Source organism: Epinephelus moara, chromosome 16, assembly GCF_006386435.1.
Source record: "Epinephelus moara isolate mb chromosome 16, YSFRI_EMoa_1.0, whole genome shotgun sequence".
In the NCBI taxonomy this organism is placed as follows: domain Eukaryota; kingdom Metazoa; phylum Chordata; class Actinopteri; order Perciformes; family Serranidae; genus Epinephelus; species Epinephelus moara.
The window spans coordinates 7,808,705-7,820,866 of NC_065521.1; the positions used below are offsets into that span (position 1 = coordinate 7,808,705).

At 40.4% G+C, this 12,162-nt stretch overlaps 1 protein-coding gene across 6 annotated transcripts in view; it reads right to left on the reverse strand.

The window, feature by feature from the left end:
* dennd2da (DENN/MADD domain containing 2Da) overlaps positions 1-12,162 on the reverse strand; it is a 56,018-nt gene that overhangs the window by 14,418 nt on the left and 29,438 nt on the right. For 2 of the 6 annotated variants that reach the window (XM_050064642.1, XM_050064644.1), the window contains 3 exons: positions 10,100-10,147; positions 8,764-8,856; positions 380-555 (listed from right to left, as the gene is read on the reverse strand). In XM_050064642.1, coding sequence (XP_049920599.1) covers positions 380-555; positions 8,764-8,856; positions 10,100-10,147 — 317 coding nt within the window. Of the gene's footprint in view, positions 1-379; positions 556-8,763; positions 8,860-10,099; positions 10,148-12,162 lie in introns of all 6 variants that reach the window. The other 4 variants (XM_050064641.1, XM_050064643.1, XM_050064646.1 and 1 more) reach the window with 3 other exon arrangements.

A 12,162-nucleotide genomic window follows, 5' to 3' on the forward strand; every position in this document is an offset into this window, starting at 1 on the left:
AAGCATAATTATAAGGCTACGAAAACCAAACGAATTTTATTTTATAGCGATTATACACTTGTATAAACATATTAATGGGTAGAATATTCAGATTCAGATTCAGATTGACAATAAACCATGCCAAATATTACACACTGGCCCTTTAAAAGAAAATCATTTTTTTCACTACATATGAACGTCACTTATTTTTTGGTTGCCTTTGCTTTACAGTGGTAACAAAGCCCAATTCTCCTGAAAGAAACCTCAGGTCCTGTGTTTGTATTTGATTTTACACAAATTGATAAAGATAGCTGCAATGTGTCTGACTCAACACACACTCCAGGTTTATTTGGTTAGACTGCCCTATTGTATGTACATTTTGTTCCACCATTAAACTAACCTTGGGAAACTGGTAGGAGATCTGAGGTTCGTAGCTGCTGCCGTCCTTGGTCTTCTTGAGGCTGACCACCACCAGATACTCAAAGAAGTACTGACCACTGACATAGCGGAGCTGCCTGGATGTGTTGTCTGCCACCACAGGGCCCAGTGGCTCTGTAGGCTCAGGGTCTTTGACTCCTATACAGAAATGTAGAAATACATTATGCTTTAGCATGCAGGGTGACCACTGTGATCCTGAAGGAAAGGTTTACAAGCCTCACTGGATGGGCACTTGGTCCCTGACCTGAGACAGTTTGTATCACATTAGTGCCATGCCTTTTAGTCTTGACTCACTACAGGCTTGTCACTTTTCACTCCCTGCTGTGGAGATTATAAATGTTATTGAAGACTGGAGGAAAGGAAAAAACACTAATTTTGGCAGAGATGGTTGCTGAGAGACATGGCCCATAAGACGGAGCCAGGTGACTAAATTATTCTAAAGAATGCCCTCAATGAAGGGACGCAACAATATGTTTCAACCTGCTTACTGTCTTTGTTTTTTCTAGGGGATTCGTTTTTGGAATTTGATTTCTGTAAAGGCATGATGGAACCAAACGTGTTATCCAAACTGTGACAACATGACTCCAGGATGTTGTTCACGGAGAAACAACTCCAGCATGCCATTCCCTCTGAAAGTACAAGAGGTGTATTTTCCCAGATGTTCATCAGTTGCAATATGGTAAAATATTACCTAATTTTTATACATTTTATTACATAGGCTAGTTAATATCACATTGGGCGGGAAATCCAAAGTGTGGGATCATTTTGAGAAGGTGAAGGACAAACCCAAGGTGATATGTTAATCATTCATCGACTACAAACATGAGGGACCATCTGAAACATGGAAGTACCTACATGCCCATTAGCCACTTAGCACAATCATTACTGCTTTGCCAACAGCGTCATTAACAGGCAGCTCGCTCAGTGTGTGACGTGCACAATAAATTATAGGCCTATATTAATTAAGGTCCTTCAGTACAGTTTTGTATTTCTCTGTAATGTAGCTAAGAGTTAACATTGTTACTTATTGTACCTTGAACTCAAACCACTGTGTTGCCCCTCCTGAAATATATAAATTAATAATTACATTAATATCGTAAACATGTGGGCGATTTGTTGACTAAATGGCCCTTAATTACAACTATTGGTCGACTAGGAAAACTCTTAGTCGGGGGCAGCCCTAATGCTGACTCTTGAATAGAGTTAAATTTATCCTCTGTTTGGACAGCATCTGTCACTTTACTGATGGAATTATTTATTTATATAGTCTGCAACACATTTGCCTACAGACATTGGCCCATAGACGATGGCCCAGACCCGCCTACCCATCCATCTCTCCTGTTGACTGCACTCCACTGCTCTGTTCCAAGACCATTATTCACCCCCATATACAGCCCAGCTTGGTCCTGTCTTCTTCACTGGCTGACAGCCTGTTCACGTGTTCCCTGCTGCATTCCTCCCTTTTTGTCTAAAATAAAAGCACCCCAGCAAGGCTTTTTTTTGTGCCTCTGTGTGTTTTAGGCTTGTTGGTGCAACTCCTACCACACTTGGATGTATTAATGCTTCAGGTTGGCCTATTTGTAGTTTTATGATCAGTAGGAGTAATTTGCCTGGCAAAGGTTTGGGGTATACAGAGATGATATGTCCTACCTGAAAAAAACTGTTTCTTTGAGGTGACATGAGGTGAGTCCGTTGGGTTGGTGTCTAATAGCTGAGTACAGTTTTGGTAAAAACACTACAGTATCATTTTAATTGGAATGACTGGCTTTGCTGTGACTAAGTGGTCTTTAACACAGTTCTTGAAGCTGCTGCAACACTCACAGAGCTGAATGTATTGGCAAGACAGGCTACTCTTTCTGTGCTGTACAAATTATATCTGTGACAATCCAGATGTCTAATACATACTAAAACTGAAACCACTACACAGTGCAATTCAATCTAATAAAATAGTAGGCTACATTTGTGAAACTTTTAAGTTTTGCTTTAACTCTGTAGTCATTTCAAAAGGCTTTAATTGTATTCCGTGCATTTAGATCTGCATCAATATGCTACCTCCAGTCCTTGCTCTCTGTCCTATAGACTGTGACCTGAAAATCGATCAAGGTCCGCCATCATCAAGGATGTTCCGTGATGATGTGTGAGTTGAGAGAGGAGCTAAAATTCATTAGCTTTGTGTATAATCTGAATGATAAAAACACTTTTGTTTAATGTTTCTCCAGTCAAAATCTTTCCTTCCAGGTTCATCTTGGCTCACTCTGGAAGCTGAGGTCAAAATATTTGTTCTATAATATAACCACACAATCACTATGATTATTAGTCCTATAATATTGGCCTGAGCCTGAAAGAGAGACTTGAAGCCTTTCACAAACAAATGACTTTATTTAGAGCATTTATAGATTATTTATTTACTTCCTAAAATATGATGTGTTCTTTCACTGTCTATTGGTATTATTTCTATCAGTCACATGCTGTCAGATTGGCACGGTGTTGCAGTGGTTGAAGCTGTTGCCTCACAGAAAGAGGGTTCCAGGTTTGAATCCACCAGCTGGCCAGGAGTTTGCAAGAGTTTGTCAATGTGGGTTTTCTCTGGATTCTCCAGCTTCCTCCCACAGTCCAAAGACATGCAGGTTAGGTTACTGTTGATTGGCCATATGTAAGTGTGAGCGTGAATGGTTGTCTGTCTGTGTCAGCCCTGTGATAGTCTGGCGACCTGTTCAGGGTGTACCCTACTTCTTGCCCAGTGTCATCTGGATATGCTCTAGAGCCCAACTAGGGAGTAAAAAATATGTAATACAGCAATAGGACCGCCTTCATTTCCCATCATGCCTGTGTGGTGCTGGACTAATGTCTAGTGACTAGTTTGATGTATTTTCTGTTATATGCTCCAGAATGCAAATGTGACTTTTAATTTGTATTTACAACGTGTTTGTTCAGAACATGGTGGCTTATGTTGGCAATTTTTGTGCTGGTTTACGTTTTCAACCATGAGTGAGGTGACTGCTATGTTTCTTCCGTTTCCTCCGATTTTGTCCACTACCATAATGACTTATTCTCCTCCTGTCTCGGCCAACTAGCTCCCCTCAAAACTAAAAGTCTTATTCACACACTCAGCCCCCTGGTATACTCCTGAATTCCACCAGAAGAAATCCCTTAAGTGCCAGCTTGAAAGACTTTCCAAGAAAAACGGTTTAACAGTGCATCTCCAAGCCTATAAAGATTATCTTCAGCAATACAAAACTGCTCTCACCACAGCCTGGTCCACCTACTACTTACAGCTCATACACTCTGGCTCCACCAATCCCAAGGCCCTCTTCTCCACCATAAACAAACTTCTTAAACCATGTGACAACACCTCCACATCCTTCACAGCTGACAAGTGTAACTCTTTCCCTTCATTTTACCAGACAAAAATTGATTGCATCTACATCAACCTGTCCTCTACCCCCAACCCCACTCTCTTCACCCCTTCACCTTCATGGCAACATCATTCGAAGCCACGGTTTCAACATCCACTGCTACACTGATGACATCCAGCTCTACATCTCCACTAAATCCATCACCACTGAAACATCACATCCTGGATGCAAGCCAACTTCCTCAAACTGAACTGTGAAAAATCTGACATGATCATCAGTCCAAATCCCTCACCAAAACCTCTCACAACTTTTGCCTCACCACTGACAATTCCACTTTGCATTCCTCCCCACACATCCGCAACCTCTGAATCATTTTTCAACAACAACCTCTCTTTCAAAAAACACGTCAATCACATCACCATTACTGCCTTCTTCCACCTAAAAAACAAAGCTCATCGCTGCCCATCACTCTCCCCCACTGCTGCTGAAACTCTCATCCATGCCTTCATCACATCCAGAATTGACTACTGTAACAGCATTCTTTATGGTACACCATCTTCACTCCTAAATAAATTCCAGTACATCTAGAACTCTGCTGCCTGTCCGCTCACCCATTCCCAATCCCGCGATGACATCACCCCTGTCCTTCAGAACCTCCACTGGCTTCCTGTCCCACAACACATCCAATTCAAAGTCCTTCTCCTCACTTACAAAGCCCTCCATAACCAGGCCCCCTCCTACCTCACTGATCTGCTCCACAGCCACACTCCTTCCTGCAGCCTCCGCTCCTCTGATGCCAACCTCCTGACTCCACCACTCAGGACCAAGCACCAAACCTGGGGTGACAGAGCCTTCTCCATAGCTGCCCCCTCCCTCTGGAACTCTCCCCCAAAACACATTTGAGATTGCACTGACCTGTCCCAGTTCAAATCACTACTCATCTTTTCCTAACAGCTTTTAATGTGTGAATGATGTTGTGTGTATTTTATTGTAGTGTTATTGTGATCATTTTTAACCAATGTAAAGCGGCTCTGAGTACCTTGCAAAGCGCTCTATAAATAAAATGGATTATCACTATCATTATTATCCTTGAGCAAAGCTCTATTTTCCCTTTTAAAGGGGTGAGGTGAAGAAGATGTTCTATTGGTGCATATCAGAGGTTAAACCCCCAAAAACCAATACAACGGTATTGATCGGGCTCTAATAGGCTCCAGACCCTCTGTAACACTGTACCAGGATAAGCAGTGATGGAAAATGAATGAATGAAGAGAGACTGCTGTCTTCTCAAAACGATTAATGTGAGTGAGGATGTCTCATTTTAGTGAATACAGTTCCTGAAAAAGAATTCTCTTTCTCACACACCTTATCTCTCTCTCATACCCACTGTGAAGAGCTTAAACATAAGTGTCACAGTTTGTTCACTTAGTGGCTGCCATCAAGAATACAATACAATATTAATACAAGTCTGTCAGAGGAAAGACAGCAGAGAAAAAGAAGAGGGGAGAGTGGGGTCCCGTTGACAATGTTACTCTTCTGTTGAGATCATAAGCCTCATCCCTCAAGTATTTTCCTTTAGTTTTTGTCTGTCTGTCTCAATTTGTTAACCTAAATCAACTAAAACCAACACCATGATCACTTCACTGTTGGTAAACACGCAGTGGAGCTCACCGAAGTTCAGATATGTAGTGGTACAGCCATGACACTTGGTGGTAATTAACAGCCAGTTTATTCCAACCTGGCATGTTTGCCATAAACGTGGCTATTGTTGCTCAATGAGTCGTGCTATATCAAGCAAGCAGCAGTTTCCTACAGCTTTCCAAATGAACTTGATTCTACAGGAATCATTTCAAACGCTTGACTCTGAGTCTGATCCAAATGTACATAGTAACTAGGGCCTGGAACTAAAGATGCACCAATTTTGAAATTCTGGGCTGATACTGATGTTTTTATGTTGTTGTTTATTTTGTTTTTGTTGTTATTAATTTCCCTTTTTGTCAGGGAAACAAAGAAATCAACACAAAAAATGCATTTTACTACAGTACATATATCATAATTCCCTCTCTAATATCTACTTACCAACAAATAAACACATTTCTCCTTCAAACAGTTGTATTTACTCAAGATTCTCACCAAAAACTATATTTCACAAGATTACATTGAACACATCATGACAGCCTGATAATTCATCTTTGCCCAGTTCTCATTTTCACTGAATAGAGTGAGAACCCATCATATTGCTAACATCTGAAATTATCACCAACTCTACGTTGGTTGCAAATAGGAGCAACTTCAATAGTGTGGAATTAACTGTGGCGTCCTGAATGTCTTATGAACAGCCCCGGACTTCTCAGACTCTTTTAGCGATTTACCGCTCAGAGAGAACTCATTCAGCGGCTCCTCAGGCAGCAGCACAGTGTCTCTCCCTCTCCTCTCTTGCCGTGCGCACACGGAAGCCAGTGTCATCAAGTGATTTTGTCATAAACCTTTGACAATGTAAACCTATGTGACGCTCGTGGCTCGACAAAAACTACATATATGTGAATGTGCAATAGTTATGGTATCATAACAGCCTGTCACAGGTTAAAGCGTGATGATTAGAGGAGAAATGGCAGAGCATAAAGGTCCAGGTGGAAAAAAAACAACTCAATCACTTAGGATTTTGCTAAAAGAAGGAAATCACCTGCTGATTTACATATATAGATCCCAGGGTAAAAAAATTTGTATTTGGAAACTGTTTAAATGTGTAATTTGTGGTATTTTTTTTACTGAATATTTGAAGGCAAACTGTAAAACTATATCACTTATTTTGTTGCAATTCTGGGATCCTTAATATTATTATTACCATTATCATCATCAATAATAATAATAATTATATATATATATATATTTTCACCTTTTGTCATACTGTCAAGACTATTGTTATTACAAAAACACCCTGAAATATGGTGGTATTATTTTAGGGCAGTATCACCCACCTCTAGTATGCGCTCATTAATTTAAGTTTATGGCCAATTGTCTGAAGCCCAGCCTTTTAGCCTGAGCAAGCGGTGTGTGTCATCTTATTTCACGACAGGTCAATGGCAGTCAAGAGGCGATTATCGGCCAATAACAATGTTCAGCCAATAAATCGTTGTATCCCCATGGATAAGTGCATGGATATCTACATACAGGGAAACTTGCATGTTGGTTTATTTACATGTGTGAGACAGTTAATTGCTTTACATTTAGCATGTGTTTGTGCTTGTACTAGTAAACAAGATAAATGGTTCATGCCTGCAAGTGATAAAAACTAATGATGATTACTTTTTATCAACTAATACCACAGCCAGATGATAGAGACAGCCAATTTCTCTGCAAGTTGACCAAAACACTTCTCAGAGATTCACACATTCATTCTCAACTACCATTGTTACGTAGATCATTGCGGGTCCAGAAAAATATAATACAAGATGCTAGTGTTTATTGCTGGTGGGTGGGTTTCGCACCGAAAACTGGTATTTATTTTCATTATGATATGAATTTTTCATATACCACAATACTGGTGAATAGCCCAAACAACGTCCGGTACGTGCGCAGCGGGAAAGTGTTTCAGCTGGGACCCATTTCACCGCTGCACACCACAGGTATGCTAGAGCTGGCAAGAGTGAGAGCATAAAGAAAAGTTTAGAGTCCTGAAAGCGAAGCAACTGTACATGTTGCTGAAGAACACGATGACCCAGAAGAACTCATACCAAAATGAGCAGTGTTTCCCCTATATGCAACTACATGTACATGATGTGCACACACACAGACACACAGACACACAGACACAGACACAGACACACAGACACACACACACACACACACACACTAGAGCACGGCTCGGGCTGCATTTTCCTGACCCAAGCCAACAATTATGACAGAGCACGGCACTAATGGAGTGGAGCCTGTGTTGCGTTCAGGCGTTGTCATATAAATAACAAATTCCAGCACTCGAATAGGCCATAGCACAACACAGCAGCATGTCAAGTGGGCCGAACCCGAGCAAAATACCGTCAAATACAGTGAAACCGATACGATTTTTTTTAAAAACGTGAAATGAAAATTTTGTCATACCGCCCAGCCATACTGGTGGGTCACACATACTGTAATCCCTCACAAAGTGAGGGATGCTCACATGTTGTAATCACTTTTTCTGACTGTATGGAGAGCTGAATGTTTGGTCCAGTCAGCCTCAACGTTCCAGTCGATATGATGTGAAACAAAGTCTGCAGGATAACAATGTTGATAAGCTCTGCATATTCATTTGTTGTAGTTACACAGATTGGATCACTTATCTGTGGACACAATTATTTAATTAATTTAATTAGGTATGGTATCAGCATGTCCACTATTTGTAGCAAAAGTTGTCATCCACAGTAAGCACTGGTGAGCAGTGAGCGCACAAATTCCACCACTTTTGGATACATGTTGTCGTCAAAGGCAAGTCTTGTCGTATTAATGCTCTGCTTTCATTCTTCGTGTATTCTCTTTAAGCTGACGTACCTCCTTGTCTGTGTACTACAGTTCAAATAAATAAATATCAAGATTAAATGACTTTTGATCGTCCTCATAATAGTCCAAGTGATAATCCATCACTGCTAGGGATAGGGTGATAATTTGCCCAGTGGGGAATGGCGACATCTTAGTCAAAAAAATATTGACTTTGTTTTTTTCCCTCAGTATCTGAAACGCAATTAAGGGAAATGAGGAGCCAAATGGAAATCACCTGGTGTCTGCAGCAGTTCTCTGATCACAACAGCTCAAAACTGTTTGTAATGTCTGTTCAGTATATGTTCAGAACAGCAACTGTGCACTCGCCTCTTGACTAGAATATACCAGCAGTCGCTTAGCCCATTACCACAATGTGACCAAGCATCCAGCAGGTAACAGTGAACAAGAAACTGGAAGTACTTGCAATGCAAATAAAATCTGTTTTTTCTTTGGTGTGGAAATATAATGCAATACTCACTGTCTCTTTTGCCCTTGCGGAAGGAGGACCACATAGCACTAATCCTCTTGAGGGCCCCTTGTCGTCCACCTTCATCTTCATCTGATGGGCCGGCTGCTGGAGAAACAAGCAGCAGTTGCACAATACTGAAACCTTCACATGACAACATTCACTTCCCCTGCTAGTTTAATGGGACATAGGTGTTTGTAGTAATCTGGCTGATTACATCACTGATCAAGTTGGAGTCAAATGACCAGAGTTTATTTTCACAGCTATTTTAGATTTTTACTGTAAACTCTGACTTACCCATCTCACTGATAAGAAGCAGATAAATAACTTCATTAAAGCCTGAATTCTTTCTTAGTCTGCAACATGTTAGTCTGGAGGTTTAAACTTGTGTCAGAGTTGGTGATTAAAACTAAACTTTCATCTCTGTCCAAGAAAACTGACCTGAGTTCAGACTGTTTACTTACAACACAGCTACACTCACAGATGACTGAGCCTCCTACCTGCCTGTCAAACAGCATCAAACCATAAACTTTCCTGAGACAGTCGGGACCTGAGTGGTCCTTCGCTGCAACTAACAACCTCCACAAATTCATTTAGCGGCTCCACCATCCACAGTCAGACACACATGGATGATTATTTACCGCTGATTTACAGATCATAACTTGCACTATGGACCCATGCTGCTCTGGTGTGACTGTTTTTTCTGGCTAGCGAAACATCCTGGCGCAGACTATTTACTGGAGTTTACCAGCCTGTCACTCATGCAGCATTTGAAGATAATTACAAGGATGGCCGTTCTTGGTTTTCAAAGTTCAATGGTCCGTCACTAACATTTTCGACACGTCTTTTCTTGTCAACAAAAATGAAAGATAGATTTCATCTTTGTATTACCAAGATCTTTTTTTTAGCTTGTCATCATCTCATTTTAGTCATGGAAAAAAAGGTTGTTGATGAAAAATTTTCATTTTCGTTAACAAAATTAACACTGCAAATGACACTTGTTTGCCCAGAATTATGTCACCAAAATCAGTACTGAGTGTACAGATTAAACATGGAGAAGTAGATCAGGCTGCAGAAATGAAGTCTGTAAATTTTCTTTTCATTGTAAGCCACTGTAACAGCTACTCTCCTCTTCAAGCCTATGGGCAGATGGTATAAATACTCCAAAGACAGCACTTTGGTGGACTATTCTTTTACGACTAATTAGACCTAAAGTGAAAAATTCCGAATATGAACCCTTTATTTGACTATTCAAGGTAACATAAATAAAGAAAGTCTTATCTTTACAGTCAAATGCAAAGTGTATAACAGAGAAAGTAGGCCTCATGACTCCAGCTACTGTACTCACTATGTTTCCCATCCACATCAGAGATGAGGTTACCTTTGGGCTGCTCACCTAAACAACACAGACAAAAGTTGGGTGAATAAACAATTCTCACACTGCCTCTTTACCTTATAAACATGTTTGCTAAACAGTGTTGCCTATATCATTTATAAAATACTGATTTCATATTCTGTTTACATCCATTTGTACTCTCTACCAAAGTGGCGTGAAACGTACCTCAAGGGGTGTTTAGGAAGGCTTTGAAAAGCCCAACAAACTAAACCAGGATTCATTTGTTTCAGAAAGAAAACACTCATGGCTGAAGACTTTAAAAAAGACTTCTAAAAGACTAAAGTGTGACACCCTCTCACATCTAAAGACAATGGGTGTGTTTGGAAATACTGCAAGTGCCAGAGAACACTCTGAAAAAAATACTATTAAAATCAGTGGCACTGTGGTGTGGTGGTTAGCACTGTTGCCTCACAGTAAAAGAGTTCCTGGTTCGAGCCCAGGAGGGAGCCCTTCTGTGCGGAGTTTGTATGTTCTCCCTGTGTCAGCGTGGGTTTTCTCTGGATACTCCGGCTTCCTCCCACAGTCCAAAGACATGCATGTTAATTGGTGACTCTAAATTGTCCGTAGGTGTGAATGTGAGTGTGAGTGGTTGTCTGTCTCTATGCGTTAGCCCTGCGATAGTCTGGCGACCTGTCCAGGGTGTACCCTGCCTCTCGCCCAATGTCAGCTGGGAAAGGCTCCAGCCCCCCAGCGACCCCCAAGACGATAAGCGGTTACGAAAATGGATGGATGGATTTTAAAATGAACTTTCAACTATTGCCATTGTAATTAAACTGTATTATATTTTGGACTGGGCCATTCTTTCAATACTTCTTTTCTAAAAAAAAAAAATCCTCTTTTTTCTTAATAGACATGTGATCACCATGCAAAATTAGGGTGCACTTGATAATCTGAATGAAAAATATCAAATTGAAAAAAACAAAGAAAATCCACATCTGAAAAGAATCTAAAAAAAGAAAAAAAAACAGGGACTAAAGTACTGCTCATAAATGTGCCATCTATTACATATGTCTTAGGGACATTAGATATAGTAATACTTTTGTCAGTAACAGGGTTGACAAAACTATCAAAACATTAAGGAGAAAAACAGTCATAAAATATGAAATTCCACAGCCTGGCACAATATAATTTCTTGTTACTTTAAACTGCCATTAATCCCTGGCTACTTAAAAAATAGCTATTTAATTTAATTTATATTTTATGTTTTCAAAGTTGAAAAGGCACCGTTTTCTGACAATGACAACTTTAATGTTTCCTAGGATGGCATAGGCATGACCCACTGTACTCTCCCTCTGAATGGCTAGTACTCATTGCCAACATTGGTTGGGTTGGTTAGGTTTAGGCAAAGGAGTGGGATTGACTAGAGTAAGAATGTCAGGGTAAGCCATTCAGAGGCAGAGTAGGTGGGGTCATGCCTTCACTGTCCTAGCAAATGCCAATTTACATCTTGAACAAGACTACTTGCAAGCTAATGTTAGCTACTGCAATGTTTTCTATTAGCCTACTAGCTAACTGTGCATTTCAGCTAAAGATTGCTAGCTTCAGTCACATAAATCTGGCCCCAAGAAATGAGCCGGGCTTTGAAGCCAATTTTTGTTGTGGTCAAACAGTGGTGCTACAGTTTCTGGGGTCTGTCAAGTAATGGCCTTCAGCCTAAAAAGACTTCTTCCCATTGACTTACATTGTAAAAGAGACATCTGTACATCAGTGGATACATTTTTTTGAGTGTGACAACCCCCACAAGACGACTTGTTTCACTATCAGGATTTGATCCATTTGATTTGATTACATATGGAAAGTCTAAGAGAGCTGCAAGATTTGGATGAGCACCAATTTCCTGATGTTAAATTCAGACAAAACTGAAGTTATTGTTCTTGGCCCCAAACAACTCAGAGACTTTTATCTGATTGACATAGTTTCTCTAGATGGCATTGCTCTGGCCTCTAGCACTACCGTAAGAAACCTCGGAGTAATATTTGATCAAGATTTGTCTTTTAATTCTCATTTAAAACAAA